The sequence below is a fragment of the Balaenoptera musculus genome, chromosome 12 (assembly GCF_009873245.2).
Source record: "Balaenoptera musculus isolate JJ_BM4_2016_0621 chromosome 12, mBalMus1.pri.v3, whole genome shotgun sequence".
Taxonomy (NCBI): domain Eukaryota; kingdom Metazoa; phylum Chordata; class Mammalia; order Artiodactyla; family Balaenopteridae; genus Balaenoptera; species Balaenoptera musculus.
Genome location: NC_045796.1, coordinates 90,213,263 through 90,237,523, shown reverse-complemented (window position 1 = coordinate 90,237,523; position 24,261 = coordinate 90,213,263). Strand labels below are relative to the sequence as shown.

At 36.0% G+C, this 24,261-nt stretch overlaps 1 protein-coding gene across 1 annotated transcript in view; it reads right to left on the bottom strand.

The window, feature by feature from the left end:
• The window catches only part of EYS (eyes shut homolog), a 1,768,116-nt gene that overhangs the window by 684,776 nt on the left and 1,059,079 nt on the right, over positions 1-24,261 (bottom strand). Inside the window, exon 23 of the mRNA XM_036871239.1 lies at positions 5,620-5,770. Within this exon, the coding sequence (XP_036727134.1) occupies positions 5,620-5,770 (151 nt within the window). The remainder of the gene's footprint in view (positions 1-5,619; positions 5,771-24,261) is intronic.

The following is a 24,261-nucleotide window of genomic DNA, read 5'->3' as shown; positions in this document are numbered from 1 at the left end:
ATGTACTTCTGTGTAACCGTTGTACTTTCTTCTCTTTCATTTCTGATTTTATTTACAGAGTCTTCTTTTTTTTTTTCTTAGTGAGTCTAACTAAAGATTTGTCAACTTTGTTTATCTTACCAAAGAACAAGCTCTTAATTTCATTGATCTTTGCAATGGTCTTTTTAGTCTCTATTTCTTTTATATGCACTCTCATCTTTATTTTTCCGTTCCTTCTACTGACTTTGGGCTTTGTTCTTTTTCTAGTTCCTTTTAGTAAGACTGTTTACTTTAGATATTTCTTATTTCTTGAGATAGGCCTGTATTGATATAAACTTCCCTCTTTGTACTGCTTTTGCTGTATCACATAGATTTTGATATGTTGTATTTTCATTTTCTTTTGTCTTCTGGTAATTTTTGATTCCTCCTTTGATTTTTTTGTTGACCCACAATAGTTTAGTATCATGTTGTTCAGTCTCCCCATGTTTCTGATTATTTCAGCTTTCTTCTTATAGTTGATTTCTAGTTTCATAACATTGTGATAACAAAAGATGTTTGATATGATTTCAAACTTCTTAATATCACTGAGATTTGTTTTGTGTCTTATCATTTGGTCTATCCTTGAGAAAGTTCCATGTGCACTTAAGGAAAATGTGCATTCTGCTGCATTTGGATGGAATGTTCTGTACAGATCTATCAAATCCATCTGGTCTAATGTTTCATTTAAGACCACTATTTCCTTGTTGACCTTCTGTCTGGATGATCTATCCATTGATGTAAGTGGAGTGATAAATTCCCCTACTATTATTATAAATTTCTCTCATTAGGCTTGTTAATAATTGCTTCACATATTTTGGTGTTTCTATGTTAGGTGCATGTATAATAATAAGTGTTATGTCTTCTTGATCAATTTACCCCTTTATCATTCTATAGCATTCATCTTTGTCTGTTACCCTTGTTGATTTGAGATCTATTTTTTTTTTTTTCTGATATGAGTGTGGCTACACCTACTTTCTTTTGGCTGCCATTTTCCATCCTTTCATTTTGAGCCTATGTTTGTCTTCAGCACTGAGGTGAGTCTCCTGAAGGCAGCATACAGTCAGTCTTGTTTTTTAATCTACTGAGCCGCTCTGTGTCTTTTCACGGATGAATTCAATCCATTTATATTTAGGGTGATTACTGATAGATGAGGACATATTACTGCCATTTGATCTTTTGTTTTCTGTTTGCTTTATATCTCCATTGTTTCTTATTACTTGGGCTTCTGTCTGTTGTTTTGGTTTTGTGGTTTTCTATGATGATTTTCTCTGTTTCCTCTTTTTTATGTTAATGTCTCTGCTCTAAATTTATGTTTTGCAGTTACCATGAGGTTTGTATAAAACATTGTAGAGATAAAATAGTCCTTTTTCTACTGATAGCATCTTATCTTCATTTACCTATACAGGTTCTGTGCATTTTCTCTCTCCCTTTTGTGTTTTTGTTTTCCAAATTTTCCCTTTTTATGTTGTAAGTTTGTTACCAAGTTGAAGTAGCTATAGTTATTTTTTCTCTTTTATCATTTAAACTTTATGCTATAATAAAGTGTTTATAAACCTATTCTGATATAGAGTTGCAATTTTCTTATTCTTATTGCCTATTTATCACCTTATTCATTGTTTTATGTACTTTTTACTTTTTGTTTTCTGGTAGCAGAGCTCCTTTCAACATTTCTTTTAAGGCAGGACTAGAGTTGAGGAGCTCCCTCAGCTTTTGCTTGTCTGGGAAAGCCTTTATTTCTCCTTCATATCTGAAGGACAACCTTTCTGGATAGAGTATTCTTGGAAGACAGGTTTTATTTTTCAGTATTTTGAGAATGTCATTATGCTCCCTCCTGACCTGTAGTGTTTCTGCTGAGAAATCTGCTGATAACTTAAAGGGGGTTCCTTTGTAGGTTATCATCCCTTTTTTCCTGGCTGCTTTTAAAATTCTTTCTTTGTCCTATTTACTTTTGACAATTTTAATATAATCTGTCTTGGGAGAGGTCTTTTTGCATTTCAGTAACTAGGTATTCTCTTAGCTTCATGGACTTGTATATCCAGTTTCTTTCCCAGGTTTAGAAAGTTCTCAGGTATTATTTGCTTAAATTAACTCTCTGCTCCCTTCCCCCTCTATTCTTCTCTGGGACACCCGTTACCCTAATGTTGCTCTTCCTAAGAGACTCAGATATGCTTCATAGAATTTCCTCATTTTATTTTATACCTTGATTCTTTTTACTCTTCTACTTGTATCATTCTAGATTTCTATCTTCAAGCTCACTAATTCTCTCTTTCATAAGGCCTGCTCTATTTCTAATGTTTTCTAATGCATTCTTCATCTTGCTTGTCAATTTCTTCAGTTTCAGAATTTCTGTCTGTTTCTTTTATAGAGTTTCAATCTCTTTGGTAAAGGATTCATTTTGTTCATTAATTTTATTCCTGAGCATACTGAACTGCTTTCTGAGTTGTCTTGTAGCTTTACTTCATGACAAATATTTTGAATTCTCTATCAAATTGCAATAATCCGTGTCACTAAGTTTGGTTTATGGAGAATAGTAATTTTCTTTTTGTGGTACAGTGTTACTGTGGTTCTTCATGGTGCTTGATGATTTGTTCCTCAGCTGATGCATTTGAAGCCTCTCTCTACTTGATTTTATTGATTCAATAGGTGAGAAATTAGAGGTCTTTTTTGTTGTTGCAGTAGGCATTGATATAGCATAAGTTTTCAGTTTCTCTCACCTGAGCCGCCTCTGGTAATACTTGAGAGTCAGTAATTTTCACCCTCCATGGTCTCTGCCAAAGGTGTATTCCTGTGCCCTTGTTACCACCACTTGTGCTTCCAGGGTCATTGGTGCCTTGCTGCTGTCAATGTCACTGTTGTTGCCACCTGGGGTCCAGGATGGTGGGCCCTTCCTCTGTGTCTGGGATCGCCACAGGCTCTACTGCCTCAGTGGGAAGAAAGGTAGGGAAGCTGGGCACTTCTGCCATGCTCGGTGTTAAGTTTGCAGGCTCTGCCACTGTGGGTGGGTGGGGGTTAGAGGTGGAGATGTCTCTGTAGCTGGGGGGATGGGGTCCCTGGCCCTGCTGCTGCTGCTTCCCTGTTGCCTGTGGCTGGGGGCCTGGGTCATGTGTGCCACCTTCCCTGCTGCTGCTGGATTCCTTGCAGCTGCAGGCTCAGCTGCCATGGCTAGAGGACCAGGATTGAAGGCACTGCCTCTGCCATTCCCCTGGTTCTGCCTCCTCTGTGTGTTCCAGTCCACGCTCCTTTAGATGGACAGATGTGAGGAATTCTCCAGCATCCTGGCTTGTTGGGCAGAAGCACCTTTGTTGAGTTGTGGATAGTTTACTAGTTGTAGATTGAAGGGGAGAGACAAAGAGAGCATCTCACTATACTGTGTTGCTGACATCACTCAAGGCCCATATTTCAAATGAATTATTCTATGATACAATGTCCTGCTGATATAGATGATGTGCAGCAGGAATGTAATGAAGCAAAGGACTGATGAGTTAGTGATATTTGCAAGCCAGTTGTTAAATATTTGAAAACTATCCCTGCCAAAAGTAACAACTACCAAAATGAACCTGCCATCTGTTCCTGTAAACAATCTTGTGATTTCCACATGAATTCTCTGCTTACATAAGCCAACCTGGTCATTCAAATTCTGAAATTTTCTATCTTTGTATCTATAATTATTTACAAATACCATGGCTTCTGCAGTCATCCTCTCACTTTTATTGCACAGCATCATTTCTTGTTTAATTATTCCTATTGCCTAACTTTACCAATTCTTGACCTGTAGTCTAAACCTTTCAATACTATACTTCAGTTGCTACCTGAGTGAAAACTACATGTCACTCCTTGTTCAAACTTCTTGAATCGTTCCTCCAGGAACCAGCCTATAAATATACACTCTTTTGTATTTTATTCAGGATCCATTATGCTCAGACTGTGTGATGAATTTTCCAACATCAAGCCTTCCTCCTGCTCAATTCACATTAAAATCCATGTCTCCCCAGTAATAAATTACTTCTACTCCCACTCTCCCTTTCCTAGGCCTTCCCATTACTAAGCCTGTGTGTGTGATGTTTTGTCTGACTGCAATGACAGTCTATGTATTATGTATCTGGTGGACACTTGATCATCCCTCAGATCTCTACCTAACTACAAACTCCCTTACTCCCCCAAGGAGATCAGAAGGCTTTCTTTTCTGTTTTTCTATATTGGCTCTGTATTTTGTTTGTATTTCTATTAGAGTAAATACCTAACTGTATTAGAGATACTTGTGTATCTCCTTGAGTCTTAAGAACCTGGTTTTAATTAATGTATGCTCACAAAAAATAAATTCTGTATGAAAACCCACCTTTTATTTGGGAAATATATAATAGTTATGAAATGAGATCAATCCAAATATAAATGACTAAAGATAAATTTATGTAAATTTTTAGAATCTTTTAATCCATTTTTGAACTATTCATTCAAAAGATGTTTATTGAGAACCTACTATGTAACAGAAACTATCCTTGCCTTGGGGGGATAGAAAGGTAAACAAAACAGATATTTTCTAATCTTATTGAGCTTATAGGCTGGTTTATCTAGGAAAAAGTCAATAAAGTGTATTAATATAATAGAAAAAAGCCCATAAGTCTGTTTAATGATCAATAAATATACTGCTAATGGAGTAAAGCTGAATCTAAAGTAAATTCCATATGCTTACAGATATATAATTTCCTTATTTTGTTCAAGGCATATGTGTCACATCAACTATGCAAGAGACTTTTGTCCTTTATGTATATTTGTTGTGATTTTTTTTAAGTTTACTTATAATGGAATCATAATAGTTATCAAATAGTGAGAAGATTTATATCCAATTCATATTACTTGTGAGAATTTTAAATAATAGCATTTATATTTCCAAAAATATAAAAATAGTATGTTCAAATATGTAGAGTACAATGATAAATACAGTAGGAGAAAATATAAATGGTACACTTATGGTACATTAAGCTATTGGTACACTTAACAAGCAATGTCACATTTTTAAAGTAATGGCCTATAATAACAAAGTGGAACCAAATAATCAATACCATTTAAGTCAGCATGCAAGCTCTCATCCTAAAATACAGGTTAATAATGACAACAATGAGCTAATTACCTAAATGGAGATTTAGCGATTAGGCTGGCATAAGCACAGAAATCAGTAGAGAGTGTTCTTATACTTGGGAACCCTTTGTGAAGCAGAGACTGGGGGATGGAGCTCCAGTTCCATTTCTTGAATCATATTTTATGTGTGGATATATGAGCCAACTCCTCATATATCCAGAGAAATTACTAGCATGGGGTGAAGAAAAGCACACACACTTAATTTTACCATGAAATATAATGCACGCATATAGCCATAAGATGGGAAAGCAGATTGACACTGGAGTAATTCTGTGTAATGAGAACAATACACTTTTAGTACACTTTGGCAGAATGGATGAAGATATATATGTTAGTAGAATGCAAAAAAAACGTTTTTGAAACCATGTAGATAATCCCGCTAACCAAGAAACTTCTAAAGTTTTCCCACTTTTCCTTTTCATAAAATGACATAAGGAATATATTTTACATCATCAACAGAAATACCTGGTTTGCTCCATGAAGATCTGGAAGTCCACCAATAAAGACAGCCCCTGATTCTGGCAGGGGTTTTCCCGGTACATAATCAATAGGTACGCTTGTTTTTATAGTCTTCCCTAGAATAGTCATTTCAGCTTTACATGGATTCAATTCTTGCCTGCAACCATTTAGATAAGAAATTTATGGTTTTAGCATGTGTTGTAAAAACATCTGTTTGACCAATTAATTACGCTATTAACAAAAGAAGAAAGACTAAAGTACATAGATTATCTCACCATAAAACCAACAAAGCCAGAAGTAGATTATTCTAAATTAGAAATCCTTAATGATTTTAGCACATAAATATAAAGTTAAACTTTAATAAAACAACAAACTCTAGCAATCACCTAATGAAATAAACAAATCCTGATAATAAACAGATGTTTCTCAAAAATGACTAAAACAATGTTAGAGCATAATATTCTACTTCAGTTTTTTACATTGTTAAATTTTCTCTGTGAGTGAAAATTATTGAAAGGGATCAGGTTTAGATATGGTTATCTGGTGTACTATATATCTTTAGGTTGAAAATAGTAATACAGCAGAGAGTAATTAGTTGTGGAAATATAAATCATAGCAAGAAGTATAGCAAGTAAAATTTTAAAAAGATAAATTAACTAAATATAACTTAATTAGGAGATTTCCAGCAATAATTTTTATGTGCCCATTTTTTAGAAAGATGAGAAAAAATGCTTCAACGTGTAGATATGCATGTCTCATTCACTCTAGCCACCTGTTTAACCAATCATCTAATCCAGGTATTAGAAACAGTGGCCCGTAGGCCAAATCTTGCCTGCCACCTCTTTATAAATAAAGTTTAATTGTAACAGAACCACACATTTCTTTACATATAATCTAAGGCTGCTTTCATGGCAGAGTTGATAGTTGCAACAAAGACTCTGAGACATGAAGACCCAAAAATATTTATTATCTAACACTTTATAGAAAAATTTGGTAGATCCACTGTCTAGTCAATTTATTTGTTTACCTACCCAGTAAGTAACCTTAATTATAATCCTTTTCAAGATACTCATATTGTAAGACACCCATGTAACATTCACCTATGTCATCCTGTATTATGAATATGTGATATTCTGTCTCTCCTTTTATCTATCTTTATTAAAGTAAAGTTGATTTACAACATCATATAAGTTTCACATGTACAAACCAGCGACTCAACATTTTTATAGATTATACTCCATTTAAAGTCATGACAAAATAATGGTTATATTTCCCTGTGCTGTACAGTACTCTTCTGTAGCCTATCCATTTAATATATGGTAATTTGTACCTCTCAATCCCTTACCCTCATCCTGCCTCTCCCCACCATGGTCCTCCTCACTGGTAACCACCAGTCTGTTCTCTGTACCGGTGAGTCTGTTTCTGTTTTGCTATATTGATTTGTTTCATGTTTTAGATTCCACATGTAAGTGATAACAGAGTATTTGTCTCTCTCTGATTGACTTATTTCAGTAAGCATGATACCTTCTAGGACTATCCATGTTGTTAACAAATGGCAGAGTTTCATTTCTTAAAATTGGGGTTTAGTTGATTTACAATATTATATTAGTTTCAAGTGTACCACATAGTGATTCAAATTTTTTTAGGTTATAATCCATTTACAGTTATAAATTATGGACGCAACCTAAGTATCCATCAACAGATGAATGAATAAAGAAGATGTGGTATTTGTATATTTACATAAAGTTTTAATTGAAATACGCATGATGCAACAGGTAAAGGGTAAATCTCTATGAACTACCACATTGTGATCATACTCAGGTAAGCCCTACTTAGGTCAACAGGTAGAAACTTACTCTTAAGAATCCCCACTCCAACTCCGGTACACTTTATCACACACCCTCCAACTTCATTGAACATTATGCTTTCCATATTCATCTTTGGCATTGAATTTAATAGCAGTTTGTTCTTTTTCAACATATTTTATATTGATATTTTACAAATTATTTATTCCAGTGTTAGTGTACATTTTGGTGCTGTCATGAATATTGATACTATAAACATGCTTGTATATTGTTCGGTGCAATATATATGCATTTCTGTTGAGGATTTAACAAAAATCACTTAGAGTTCTCTATATTTGGGATATATGCTCTGTTGGTGTTGCGAACATTTTATTTTTCTTTTCAGTGTCTCACATTTTTACTTTCTTAATAGTGTCTTTTAATGATCAAAAGCTCTTAATTTTAATGTATGGCAATTGATCACACTTTTATATAATGATTCATATTTTGTTGTTGTTATGTTGTTCCTTTTCTATGTCATTTTTGAAAATATTATTTTACTACTGACGCTTAGCTCCACAATCCACTAGGGATTGGTTTTTTAGATAGTCTCAGGTATGCATCAATCATAAATCATGTTCACATATATATGGGTCTGTTTCTACACTATTCTGTTCCACTGGTCAATTTTTCTATCTTTGTATAAATATATCACTGTCTTAAAACTTACTCTAAAAATATAGTATTTAATACCCAGTAGAGTACGTAAGTCCTCTTACTTGTTTTTTCCCCCCAATATTGTTTTTAGCGATTGGTGTTTGTGTGTGTGTGTTCCTGGGCTCTCTATTTTATTGGTCTAAATTTCTAACCCTGTGCCAATACCACACTGTGAAATATTAATATTATTTATATAAATAATATGTATATATTTCTCATATATATATATATATATATATATATATATATATGAGAGAGACCGTCCTTCAAATTTCCTCTCTAGTACTGCTCTTGAAAAATGTTGGTTTCAAGATTATGCTGTCCTTATATTCTTTCAGAAAGTTTATGTAATATTCTTTCACATGTGACAGATTTTACTAGTACAGCCACCTGGGCTTGGAGAGTTTTTTTGAGGTAAGTATTAAATATGGATTTAATGTATTTAATAAATGTAGCTATCTATGTATTATGTCCAATTTTTTAAGTTGTGTTTTCTTCTAGGATTTTTTAATTTAATCTAAATTTTGAAAATAATTAGCATAAAATATTTCATAATTTCCTTTTATATTTTTATTGGTGTCAGAACTCTAATGACAGCTCTCTTTCTTGTGATGTTGGCTACTTTTGTCTTTTCCCATTTTATTTGCTTTGTAGATCAATATTGGTAGGGAGTAGTAAATTTCAAGGAATGCTTTTGGTATTGTTGATGGTGGCCAGTCTCTGTTTTCCACTTCGTTAACTTCTGCTCTTATCTTCATGATGTTCTTCCTTTAACTTTCCTTTGAGCTTAATTTACTCTCCTGTTTCTAAGGGTTTTAATCTAATATATGCTCTTAAGATTGTAAATTTTCCCTTTAAGAATAGATTTAGTTATATTACACAAGTTCTGTTTTTCATTATCATCTGTTCAAAACGTTTTCTAATTTATTTTGTGATGTTTTTCTTTGGTCCAAGAATTATTCAAAATTGTACTGCAAGTTTACAAATATACAGGGATTTTCTCGTTATTTTTTATATTATAAAATTTTATCAAATTTTAAATTTTATTTAAATCAAGCTTGTTGAATATTCTCTATTTGCTTTTCAGTCTTTGAAGTGTATTGACTTAGACTGCATAGCTCAGGATGTGGTCAATTTTAGTAATGATTTCATGATCCTAGAAAGGCTGTAGTTAATTGCAGAGTTCCATATACGTGAAAATGGTCAGGTTTTATACAACACACAAACATACACACATTTAGCTCATTTTGTAGAGAATATAGAATAAAAACAATGAAATAATTGAATCAGGCCTATGATGCATGTACCATTTTCCTAAAAAAACTATTTACAGAGATTTTTTTTTTACACCCTTCTGCTTATACCATGATATAAAGTTAATAGCATAAGACCAGGTGTAGCCAGGCAGCCAATTTAAGGCTTTGATAAAGTTTTGAATTAAAAAAAAAATCAATGATGTTCTCTATATTAAGAACATGGGAGAAAAATGTGTTGAACATTTTTAGAACTCACTTGATATTCTTGGATTCTGTATTTAGAAGCAAACAAGAAGCTTTCTGTGTTAATTATTTCTTACAATTAAACTGTTAAAAATATCCTTAGGAGGATATAGCTTCCAGGAAGTTATTCATTAAATGATAAAAATAAAAAGCACAGCTACTTTTATTCCAATCAATCTCTAAATTTTAATGTTTGGAAAAATAACTTGTACTGTTTCATGATATTAGAATAGCAATAATAATTATTCACTAATATTTTGTTAATGAACTCATTTCCCATATTTTATGAAGCAAATGATACCCATTAAGATTTCAAATATATTTATTTGCCCTTTGATTGTAATAACTGAAAGAGTAACTATAAAACAATATATATAAACTCACTTTTTTTCCTAACTACAGAGCAACATAAGTTCGTTATAAAAAATTAGAAAAAAGATAAAGAAATTTATCCAACGTAATTGTTAAAGACAAGAAAACAGGCCCAAAGTGGAGTCACTAATGTGAAGCCCTCATGTCACCAAACTAAGTCTTAATTAACTTAATATGAGTTTCCCAGAAATGGAATCTTAAACCAGTCAATGAGGAATTGACCAGCATTAGTTACGTAATCTGCCTGATAAGACCCTGCCATCCCTGTGAAGAAAGTAGTCTTACAATAACCAATCTACTATTTTTCCTTGTATGACTTCCTTGTATCTGCTCTCTCTGCCTATAAAATCTGTTGCCTTGTGAAGCTCTTCGGATCTCCTTTCTAGCTGTTAGGTTGAATGCTGCATGATCCATGAATCACTGAATAAAGCCAGTAAGATCTTTAAATTTTACTCAGTTGAATTTTGTTTTTAAACAGTCAACTAAAGTCATCACTTGGAATCTTTGTCACTTGGTTTTTGCAATATCAATAAAATATAGGTCAATAGCTATACATTTGCATTAAAATTTTTTTCAATTCTCCTAAATGATTATATAACCTATTGTTGGATATTTAGTTTCTAAGATTCAGGAATAATAAATTATTTTGTGATTTGTGAAAAGTCATCTAACCCTTAATTAATAATTTTCATAGAAGTGTTCTTAAAAGTGAATTATTGAAGGAAATCATTGGCAATTTTAAGGGTTTATTATCAAATTGCCAAGTTACACTCTAGAAACTGTCCCAATCAGCATTGTTAGAGTGCCAAAGATTTTGTTTAGTTTTATATTTATATTCATATGATAATATCTAACAGTATTTTCAACATATTCTCTGCATGAAAATTCTTCCTGTCCAATAAATAAGTATTTGCTTATATTTTATACTTATGGACAGATTTGAACGTTACCAGCACTTCACAGTAATAATTTATGTGTAAAGCACATACTTCTTCACTTTGCATTTTATAGTTTTTCAGTGTGATATTTGAAACCAATTATATTGCTTTAATTATTGTAGTGGCACAATTTATTTTAATGTTTGGCATGCCCAGTATTGTCTCTTATAACTCTTTTTCACAGATTTTCTTGATGTATTGAAATGTTTATCATTTATAATCTATTTTTTATTCCAAAAATTGTCAGTGGAATTTTTATCAAGAAATAAAAGTTATTCTATATTCTAAAATTTAAAGGGATATACATATATGTATACATATACCCACATGTACATATATGTGCACACACATATATCTGCATATATGTATCTAAAATACATATATATGTGTATATATAAAGTACACTTATAGTATTTACATTACAAATTAGAATATTTTATCCTGATGGGAAGAAACATGTCTACCTGCTTTCTTTCATTTAACCATTTGTGCTTAATCCATATTCAACTGTGGCCCCCATCCTTGCAGAACTGACTACTTAGAGAAGAATAATGAGAAAATGTGACATATATATTAATTTCATACACAATTGTACTAAGTTGCGTAGTACAGACTACAATGAAATATAAAGTAAAGTTAGAAATACTCCAGAGTTGATCTCTGGGTGATTAAGATGACTACGATAAGAAAAGGGAATAGTAGATGCTACAGATGAGAGATTTGAGTGCAGGTGAAAGCTGGAAGAGAAATAAAGTGGAGTTTTAAAGACTTTTTTTTTAAGTTGGTTAGGAGTCTGAATTTTATTTAAATACAACATATACAACGAAGAATGCAAATAACAGTAAGCGCTTCCAAATTAAAGACTTCTTTTGCTTATAGTTAAGAATGCGAGTTCAGTTCAATACCAGATTTTTAAGCTTGTCTACTTTGAGATGTGGAAAAAGTTATATTCAGTACAGAGGTTGGTAGCTCATTCTCTACAGAATGTAAACATCATGAAGAGAGCTTTTTCTTACATTATTACTGCATCCTCACATCTAGAACAGGGCCTTGTATGTGGCAAACACTGCAGTATGTGTTGAATATTGATAAGTTTTCCAGGACACTGTCTGAAATATATTATGTGCCTAATGACTGACAACATTTTTATTTTGAAGAGAGCATGTGCTCTACTTTTTCCAATTCAAGTATTTGTTAGAAAATATTTCATAAAATACTGAAAATATAAAAAAGGAAAAGCACAACGACCTGCATTGAACCCAAAAGGAACAATTTTTCTTTTATTACAATTTAAAACCTTCATTTTATTATAGAATTTACTCCAAAGTTGAAAATGTAATGTATAAACTCTTCCAGAGTTTGTCTTCTTTCTTAATATAATAATATGAATATGATGTAACCATTTATGTATGTTAATGTTATTCTGAACTATTAATTTTAATGAATGTATAGTAATTGTTCATACTTTAATTTATTTCTAAAATATCTAACCATTGAGTATTTGGGTGTCTTTTGCCCCATTTTTTTAACCCTTCTATAAAACTACAATATATGTCTGTTCTGTACATTTTAATACACATATTTTATTTTCTTAAGAAAAATTCTAGCATTTGATTTGCAATATATAAGCTTCTTAATATTTACATTGTATGTTCCTAAGTTTTCTTCTGAAATTTTTCTCAATTTACTACCTGTGATGGTTAATTTTATGTGACAACTTAGCTAGGCTACAGTCTCCTGTTATTCAATCAAACACTAAACTAGGTGTTGTTGTGAAGGCATTTTGTTATGTTGTTCCCATCTACCATTAGCTGACTTTAAGTAAAGGAGATGACCTTCTATAATGTGAATGGACCTCATTTAATCAATTGAAAGTCTTTGAGAGCAAAACTGATGTTTCCCTGAAGAAGAATAAATTTCACGTGTGAACTGTGGTTTTGACTCCTGCCCAAAGTTTCCAGCCTGCAAGCCTGCCCTTCAGACGTTGTACTTATCCAGCCAGACCCCACAATCCCATAAGCCAATTCCTTGAAATAATTATCCTAATATATATCTTCTGCTGGGTCTGTTTCTCTGGGAAAGCCCTGACTGATACAGATACTAGTACCTAGAGTATGGAGAATCCTGGGATGATTGTTTGCCCCAATGTACAGGAAGAGCTTTCCTATTGTCTTATAATCACATCAGTGAAGCAGGATTAATATTAATTGAGTACGGGATGTGATTCTCAGTTGGAGCTAGACCTTATAATAGTTTTTGTCAGAATCTCAAGACATGTCCTTCTTAATTAACATTAGCCACATGGAATTTAATTCCTTAAGGAGTTTTTTTTTTTTTGCATGAATATCAGTGGGTCAGGTGACGAGCCTTTGACTATCAACTCCAATCTATAGACTGGCCATGACCTTTCATCTGAACAGAAGAACTGAAGTTCATATATCATGGGGAGAAATTAATTATTTGTGAGCGTATCACATTTGATGTTTTTCCTTGAAATTTATTATGATTTTTATTATTTTAATACAATTTCTATTCATTGTCACATAAGGTAGACTGATTCACTATCAGGAACACTATTGTCTATATACTAATACTGCAGACTTTAAATAAACATGGGGCATTTTCATACTTAAAATTCTGCTTTTGTTATTCTTGTCTTCAAAGCTATTATCATTTCTGAAATAAATTACCCACTGTAAATGAATACCAGGATGGTATATCGTCTTTTCTCATACATATATTCCAGTAGCTGAAGGAAGATGAAAGGTAAGTATGGCCCCCTCATCATAACAATGTAGACCATCAGATTTTCTTTGCCAAAAATGCAACTCTAATATTTCATCTAGCAGGATTGTTATTTTCTTCAAGAGACACACTTTTAACGGCAGTCATATCTTTCATTAGAGTGGAGGCAATGCTGTTCTGATTGTGCCCGACTGAGTACAACAGGAATTGACAGGATGCAGGAAAACAGTCTTACAACATTATTGTTTAGCATTTGCTGATGATACAGTTTGCCCAGCACACTGTGCAGTGTAAAATTTTTCCATCAAGACTTCTTAATGGTTTCTCTAAAATCAGCACAAAAGGTGCTTTAAAGGTCAAATGAATAGAACAGATTTTTTTCATAATTACAAACATATATAGAACTCTCTCGAGGACTCCTGTTGTTTGAACTACTTTTCTTTTTTTTTAATTTTTATTAATTATTTATTTATTATTTATTTTTGGCTGTGCTGGGTTTTCGTTTCTGTGCGAGGGCTTTCTCCAGTTGTGGCAAGCGGGGGCCACTCTTCATCGTGATGCGCGGGCCTCTCACTGTCGCGGCCTCTCTTGTTGAGGAGCACAGGCTCCAGACGCGCAGGCTCAGCAGTTGTGGCTCACGGGCCTAGTTGCTCCGCGGCATGTGGGATGCTCCCAGACCAGGGCTCGAACCCGTGTCCCCTGCATTGGCAGGCAGATTCTCAACCACTGCGCCACCAGGGAAGCCCTGTTTGAACTACTTTTAATTGTTCTTCTCCCAAACTTGTAGTGATTTATTTTATATTTGTCCTCTGTAGTCACATAAGTAATCACTACAACTCTCCAGTAATTAGAACCTGAAAGAAAAGCTTAGTATGCCATACATTTTATTATGTTTAGGTACTCAGGGTAGATGCCAGGAAAGGTAAAGTATCCATGATGAACACAGTGGCGATGTGGGTTACCCACTGTTTTCCTATTTGCATGGCTACCGCTCATCTTACAGCAGCAAGTTCTCAGCTGCCACCTGTGTTAGCAAAAACTTGAGGGAATACATGTAATAGGCCAACCTTGTAAATAAACAATCAAAAAGACAGCAAATAACAAAATTCCTTCATGTCGGATATCAACTCTCAATCTGATTATTCTAAGATTATAAAAGTCATGATTTAACAATTACTCCAGCTTATTATTATTATTCCAGCTTATGTTAAATTTGTTTTTAATTGACAGTGATAAACCTTCCCATAAAATCTGAACATGTGTTCTTTGTTAATTGCCTACCATATTTATATTAAAAAAACATTAATTTGTTTAATCAGCCATAAAAATGTAAAGAAATTACTATAAAATCAAAGTAACAAAATTTTGTATTTAAAAAAAGTAAACTGAGTTAAACTCCAAGATTTAACATTTTGACTGGCAGATCATTGCCAAAAGAACTAAGTAGAAAACCCCCATTTGCAATTCTTGTACCCACTCCCTCCAATTTAGGCTCTTATTTACTAAATGTATTCTGGCAGCTCCACAAGAGGAATTTTCTGCTACAATTAGATCAGTCTCCTCCCTGCCCCACCTGCCAAGGTTTCTCTTCTATCCACTTAAACACTACTCATAATTAGGAGCTTACTTCAGCTTCATTTATTACTTAAAATGTTACTAATATTTGCAGTCTTAATGATTTTTACCCTCTAGTACCACCATAGTGTGCCATTCATTTTGCATTCAATTATGTACTGTTGTCTCTTGTTATGTGATTGCTTGATATTTTTATATTTCATGTCTCCAGTGAAAAAATGATCTCTTAATTGGTAGAGTTTTGATTTGTCCATCTTTGATTTATTAATAAAACTTAGGCATGGTCTTACCGACCTTAGAAAAAAATCAATTCTGCATTTGAGTTTATACATCAACTGTGTTCCTAGAAATACACCAAATCTTCTCTCCTACACTGAGTGTGATTCTAAGGCAGAGGCTTGTGGTTGACAGGGAGCCCACACGCTGCCCGGGGCTTGGCTGCCTACTCTTCTGGGACCATGGGTTGGCTCCAGCTTCCATGTTAGGACAGGATTACCCCTCTGTCCATGGGCCTTTCTACTGGTAAAGTAACTGTTTGCATTCAGTGAGCCAGAGTCAGATTGTCTAACAATTATGGGCAGCTCCACAAAGAGAAGCTAAAAGCTTTTCATTTAATATTGAAAATACCCATGAAATTGAGTTGTTTTCTGGCTAATTCTAAACTAAAAGTATTATTCTAGTTGATCTTTTCTTTCAGTGTGCATACTCTTAAGAAGCATGAGAAGAGATATATTTTCCTTTATGTTCTTCTGTGGAAAACATTTTTTTCCACATATGTCATGATTCTTCTGAAAGACTGTTCCCAGCTAAAACTTCAGACCTTTCCACTGGAGAGATGGTTTTCTAAATATACTTTTTGCATTTGTGATTGAGATTAAATATCAGTGATATACTTAATATCCCACATTAACAATTGTGGTTCCAATTAAATTATATTTAGGACCTGTGAAACAATACTCAATATTAAAATAATTGACATTAGATTATTAAATAATAAGATCACTCATTAAGTTTAATCAAGAACAGTATATTCAATTATTATCTTTATATATGAGCAATTAAGCCACTGTTAGGAATATTTCCTTGAGATGAAATATCTACTATATTATTTTTTTTTTAATTGAAGTATAGTTGGCTTTTGCGGGCTTCCCTGGTGGCGCAGTGGTTGAGAATCTGCCTGCTAATGCAGGCAACACGGGTTCGAGCCCAGTCTGGGAAGATCCCACATGCCACGGAGCAACTAGGCCCGTGAGCCACAACTACTGAGCCTGCGCGTCTGGAGCCTGTGCTCCACAACAAGAGAGGCCGTGATAGTGAGAGGCCCGTGCACCGCGATGAAAAGTGGCCCCCGCTTGCCACAACTAGAGAAAGCCCTCGCACCAAAATGAAGACCCAACACAACCAAAAATAAATAAATTAATTAATTAAAAAAAAAACCCATATGATGAAATAAAATATAGAAAAAAAAAAGAACGTATATAGTTGGCTTTTGCAACTCTTTCTCTGCAGGAAGAACATGGCAGATTGGCTCACATAGCTGCCCAGCTTTTTGCAGCATGCTGATTGAATGCATGGCAAAAGGCATTGTTGTTTTGATAGATTCCTTACCCAGTGAAGAATCTACATCTGTTTTTCAGATGGCAGAGTAGAAGGAGATGAGCTTATCCGTTCTTACAAAAACATCAAAATCACAGCTACCTGCTGAACAGCCATCAGCAAAAGACAAATGCTGGAACCTACCAAAAAAGATACCATACATCCAAAGACAAAGGAGAAGCTACAACGAGATGGTAGGAGGGGCACAATCACAATAAAATCAAATCCCATACCTGCTAGGTGGGTGACCCACAAACTGGAAAATAGTTATACCACAGAAGTTCTCCCACAGAAGTAAAAGTCCTGAGCCCCACGTCAGGCTTCCCAGCCTGGGAGTCTGGCAATGGGAAGAGAATACGGTTTTGAAGCCCAGCAGCATTTGATTGCAGGGATTTCACAGGACAGGGGGAAACAAAAACTCCACACTTGGAGGGCACACACAAGGTCTAGTACACACAAAGACCCAGGGAAAAAAGCAGTGACCTCAAAAGAGACTGTGCTAGACCTACCTGCTAGTATTGGAGGGTCTCCTGTGGAGGTCGGGGCAGCTGTGGCCCACTGTGGGGATAAAGACACTGGCAGCAGCAGTGCTGGTGAGTGCTCATTGGCATGAGCCCTCTAGGAGGCTGCCATTTCCTTTCCAAGACCTAGCTACACCCAACAGCTAGTGGGTTCCAGTACTGGGACGTCTCATGTCAAACAACCAACAAGGCAGGAACACAGGCCCACTCACCAGCAGACAGGTTGCTTAAATTCTTCCTGAGCACTGCCCTGCCCACCAGAGGAACAAGACCCAGCTCTAGCAACAAGTGTGCAGGAATACAATCGTCCCACCAGGAAGCCTGTACAAGCCTCTTAGACAGCCTCATCCACCAGGGGACAGACAGCAGATGCAAGAAGAACTACAATCCTGCAGCTTGTGGAAAAGAAACTGCAATCACAGAAAGTTAGACAGAATGAGATGGCAGAGGAATATGTCCCAGATGAAGGAACAAGATAAAACCCCAGAAGAACAGCTAAGTGAAGTGGAGATAGACAATCTACTGGAAAATGAATTCAGAGTAATGATAGTGAAGATGATCCAAGATCTTGGAAAAATAATAAAGGCACAGATTGAGAAGATACAAGAAATGTTTAACAAAGACCTAGAAGAACTAAAGGACAAACAAACGGAGATGAACAATGCAGTATCAGAAATAAAAATACACTAGAAGGAATCAATAGCAGAAGAACAAATATATGAGCTGGAAGAATGGTGGAAATCACTGCCATGGAACAGAATAAGGAAAAAAGAATGAAAAGAAATGAAGACAGTCAAAGAGACTTCTGGGACAACATTAAATGTATCAACATTCACATTATAGGGGTCTCAGAAGGAGAAGAGAGAGAGAAAGGACCTGAGAAAATATTTGAAGGGATAATAGCTGAAAACTTCCTGAACATGGGAAAGGAAGCAGTCACCCAAGTCCAGGAAGCACAGAGAGTTCTAGGCAGGATAAACCCAAGGAGGAACACACTGAGACACATAGTAAAGAAACTGACAAAATTTAAAGGCAAAGAGAACTATTAAAAGCAACAAGGGAAAAGCAACAGATAATATACAAGGGAACTCCTTTAAGGTTATCAGCTGATTTCTCAGCAGAAATCCTACAGGTCAGAAGGAAGTGGCACAATATATTTAAAGTGATGAAAGGGATGAACCTACAACCAAGAAAACTCTACCCAGTAAGACTCTCATTCATATTCAATGGAGAAATCAAAAGATTTACAGACAAGCAAAAGCTAAGAGAATTCAGCCCCACCAGACCAGCTTTGCAACAAATGATAAAGGAATTTCTCTAAGCAGAAAAGTAAAGGCCAATAGTAGAAACAAGAAAATTAAGAATGGAAAAGCTCACCTGTAAAGGAAAACGTAAAGTAAAATTAGGAAATCATCCACACACAAATATATCAAAACCAGCAATTGTGAAAAGAAGAGAGCACAAATGCAGGATATTAGAAGTACATTTGAAATTAAAAGACCAGCAATGTAAAATAATCTTATTTATATATATACTGCTGTATCAAAACCTCATGGTAACTGCAACCTGAAAATCTACAACAGATACACACACAAAAAAGAAAAAGGAATCCAAACACAACACTAAATTTAGTCATCAAATCACAAGAGAAGAGAACAAAAGAGGAAGGGAAGAAAAAAGACCTACAAAAACAAATGCAAAACAATTCAGAAAATGGCAATAGGAACATACATTTTGATAATTACCTTAAATGGAAATGGATTAAATGCTCCAACCAAAACACATAGAGTGACTGAATTGATCCAAAAACAAGACCCATATATATGCTGTCTACAAGAGACCCATTTCAGACCTAGGGAAACATACAGACTGAAAGTGAGGAGATGGAAAAAGATATTCCATGCTAATGAAAATCAAAAGAAAACTGGAGTAGCAATACTCATATCAGACAAAATAGAGTTTAAAATAAAAACTGTTACAAGAGACAAAGAGTGACATAATGATCAACAGATCAATGCAAGAAGATATAACAACTGTAAATATATATGCACCCAACAAAGGAGCACCCCAATATATAAGGCAAATACTAAGAGCTATAAAAGGAGAAATAGACAGTAACACAATAATTTTGAAACTCTTCCAAAAAAATTGCAGAGGAAAGAATACTCCCAAACTCATTCTATGAGGCCATCATCACCCTAATACTAAAACCAGACAAAGATACCACAAAAAAAGAAAAGTACAAGCCAATATCACCAATGAACATAGACACAAAAATCCTCAACAAAATACTAGCAATCCAAATCCAACAATACATTAAAAGGATCATACACCATGATCAAGTGGAATTTACCCCAGGGATGCAAGTAGTTTTCAATATGCACAAATCAATCAGTGTGATACACCACATCAACAAATTGAAGAATAAAAACCTCATGAATATCTCAACAGATACAGAAGAAACTTTTGACAAAATTCAACATCAATTTATGATAAAAACTCTCCTGAAAGTGAGCAGAGAGGGAACATACCTCAACAAAATAAAGGCCGTTTATGACAAACCTACAGCTAACATCATATTCAATGGTGAAAAGCTGAAAGCATTTCCTCTAAGTTCAGGAACAAGACAAGGATGTCCACTCTCACCACTTTTAATTAACATAGTTTTGAGAGTCCTAGCCATGACAAGCAAAGAAGAAAAAGAGATAAAAGGAATCCAAGTTGGAAAAGAAGAAATAAAACTGTCACTGTTTGCAGATGTCATGATTGTATACATAGAAAATCCTAAAGATACTACTGGAAAACTACTAGAGCTCATCAATGAATTCGGTAAATTTGCAGGATACAAAATTAATACACAGAAATCTGTTTCATTTCTATACACTAACAATGAAAGATCAGAAAGAGAAATTAAAGAAACAATCTCATTTACCATCACATCTAAAAGAATAAATTACCTATGAATAAACCTACCTAAGGAGACAAAAGACCTGCACTCCAAAAACTATAAGATGCTGATGAAAAAATTGAAGATGACACAAACAGATGGAAAGAGATACCATGTTCTAGGATTGGAAAAATCAATATTGTGAAAATGAGTATACTACCCAAGGCAATCTACAGATTCAATGCAAACCTATAAAATTACCAACGGTGTTTTTCACAGAATTAGAAAAAAAAAATTGAATTTGTATGGAGACACAAAAAATCCCAAATAGCCAAAGCAATCTTGAGAAAGAAAAACAAAGCCAGTGGTATCAGCTTCCCTGACTTCAGACTATACTACAAAGCTACAGTCATCAAAACAGTATAGTATTGGCACAAAAACAGAAATATAGATCCATAGAACAGGACAGAAAGTCCAGAGATAAACCCACGCACATATGGTCACCTTATCTTTGATAAAGGAGGCAAGAATATACAATGGAGAAAAGACAGCCCTTCAATAAGTGGTGCTGGAAAACTGGACAGCTACATGTAAAATAATGAAATTGGAACACTCCCTAACACCACACACAAACATAAACTCAAAATGGATTAAAGATCTAAATGTAAGTGTGTACACTGTAAAACTCTTAGAGGAAAACACAGGCAGAACACTCTTTGACATAAATCACAGCAAGATCTTTTTTGACCCACCTCCTAGAGTAATGAAAATAAGGACAAAAATAAACAAATGGGACCTAAATAAACTTAAAACCTTTTTCACAACAAAGGAAACCATAACCAAAACAAAAAGACAGCCCTCAGAATGGGAGAAAATATTTGCAAATGAAGTAACTGACAAGGGATTAATCTCCAAAATATAAAAACAGCTCATGCAGCTCAATATCAAAAAAACAAACAACTCAATCCAAAAATGGGCAGAAGACCTAAATAGACATTTCTCCAAAGAAGACATACAGATGGCCAAAATACACATGAAAAGATACTCAACATTGCTAATTATTAGAGAATTACAGATCAAAACTACAATGAGATATCACCTCACACCAGTCAGAATGGTCATTATCACAAAGTATAGAAACAATAAACACTGGAGAGGGTGTGGAGAAAAGGGAACCCTCCTACGCTGTTGGTGGGAATGTAAATTGGTAGAACCACTATGGAGAAAAGTGTGGAAGTTCCTTATAAAACTAAAAATAGAGCTATCACATGATCCATCAATCACACTCTTGAGCATATATACTGAGGAAAAACATGGTTTGAAAGGACACATGCACCCCAATATTAATTGCAGTACTGTTTACAGTAGCTAAGATATGGAAGCAATCTAAATGTCCATTGACAGATGAATACATAAAGAAGATGTGGTACATATATGCAATGGAATATTAGCCATTAAAAAGAACGACATAGGGGGACAGAGAAGATGGCAGAAGAGTAAGACGCAGAGATCACCTTCCTTCCCACAGATACATTAGAAATACATCTACACGTTGAACTGTTCCTACAGAACACCCACTGAACGCTGGCAGAAAACGTCAGACCTCCCAAAAGGCAAGAAACTCCCCACGTACTTGGTTACGGCAAAAGAAAAAAGAAATAACAGAGACAAAAGAATAGGGACGAGACCTGCACCAGTGGGAGGGAGCTGTGAAGGGGGAAAGGTTTCCATGCACTAGGAAGCCTCTTCGCGGGCAGAGACTGTGGGTGGCAGAGGGGGGAAGCTTCGGAGCCACGGAGGAGAGCACAGCCACAGGGGTGCGGAGGGCAAAGCGGAGAGACTCCCGCACAGAGGCTCAGCGCCAAGCAGCACTCAGCAGCCCGAGAGGCTTGTCTGCTCACCCACCGGGGCGGACGGGGCTGGGAGCTGAGGCTCGGGCTTCGGTCGGATCACAGGGAGAGGACTGGGGTTGGCGGCGTGAACACAGCCTGAAGGGGTTAGTGCACCAGAGCTAGCCAGGAGGGAGTCCGGGAAAAAGTCTGCAGCTGCCAAAGAGGCAAGAGACTTTTTCTTGCTTCTTTGTTTGCAGCGCGCAAGGAGAGGGGATTCAGAGCGCCACCTAAACAAACTCCAGAGACGGGCGCAAGCCGCGGCAATCAGCGTGGGCCCCAGAGACGGGCGTGAGACGCTAAGGCTGTTGCTGCCGCCACCAAGAAGCCTGTGTGCGAACACAGGTCACTCTCCACACTGCCCCTCCCGGGAGCCTGTGCAGCCCGCCACTGCCAGGGTCCCATGATACAGGGACAACTTTCCCGGGAGAACGCACGGCACGCCTCAGGCTGCTGCAATGTCACACCGACCTCTGCCGCTGCAGGCTCGCCCCGCCTCCTCCGTACCGCACCCTCCCCTCGTCCTGAGTGAACCAGAGCCCCGGAAGCAGCTGCTCCTTTAACCCCTTTCTGTCTGAGCGGAGAACAGACGCTCTCAGGCGACCTACACGCAGAGGCGGGTCCAAATCCAAAGCTGAACCCCAGGAGCTGTGCGAACAAAGAAGAGAAAGGGAAATCTCTCCCAGCAGCCTCAGAAGCAGCGGATTAAAACTCCACAAACAACTTGATGTGCCTGCATCTGTTGAATACCTGAATAGACAACGAATCATCTCAAATTCAGGAGGCGGACTTTGGGAGCAGGATATATTAATTTTTCCCCTTTTCCTTTTTTTGAGTGTATATGTATATGCTTCTGGGTGAGATTTTATCTGTATAGCTTTGCTTTATAATAGCTTTATTTTACTTCATTATATTATATCCTCTTTCTTTCTTTCTATTTTTTCTCCCTTTTACTCTGAGCCGTGTGGATGAAAGGCTCTTGGTGCTCCAGCCAGGCATCAGGGCCGTGCCTCTGAGTTGGGAGAGCCAACTTCAGGACACTTGTCCACAAGAGACCTTCCAGCTCCACGTAATACCAAACGGCAAAAATCTCTCAGAGATCTCCGTCTCAACATCAAGACCCAGCTTCACTCAACGACCAGCAAGCTACAGCACTGGACACCCTATGCCAAACAACTAGCAAGACAGGAACACAGCCCCATCCATTAGCAGAGAGGCTGCCTAAAATCATAATAAGGCCACAGACACCCCAAAATACACCACCAGACGTGGACGTGCCCACCAGAAAGGCAAGATCCAGCCTCATCCACCAGAACACAGGCACTAGTTCCCTCCACCAGGAAGCCTACACAACCCACTGAACCAACCTTAGCCACTGGGGACAGACACCAAAAACAATGGGAACTACGAACCTGCAGCCTGTGAAAAGGAGACCCCAAACACAGTAAGATAAGCAAAATGAGACGACAGGAAAACACACAGCAGATGAAGGAGCAGGGTCAAAACACACCAGACCTAACAAATGAAAAGGAAATAGGCAGTCTACCTGAAAAAGAATTCAGAATAATGATTGTAAGGATGATCCAAAATCTTGGAAATAGAATAGACAAAATGCAAGAAACATTTAACAAGGACGTAGAAGAACTAAAGAGGAACCAAGCAACGATGAAAAACACAATAAATGAAATTAAAAATACTCTAGATGGGATCAATAGCAGAATAACTGAGGCAGAAGAACGGATAAGTGACCTGGAAGATAAAATGGTGGAAATAACTACTGCAGAGCAGGATAAAGAAAAAGGAATGAAAAGAACTGAGGACAGTCTCAGAGACCTCTGGGAAACATTAAACGCACAAACATTCGAATTATAGGGGTCCGAGAAGAAGAAGAGAAAAAGAAAGGGACTGAGAAAATATTTGAAGAGATTATAGTTGAAAACTTGCCTAATATGGGTAAGGAAATAGTTAATCAAATCCTGGAAGCACAGAGAGTCCCATACAGGATAAATCCAAGGAGAAACATGCAAGACACATATTAATCAAACTGTCAAAATTAAATATAAAGAAAACATATTAAAAGCAGCAAGGGAAAAACAACAAATAACACACAAGGGAATCCCCATAA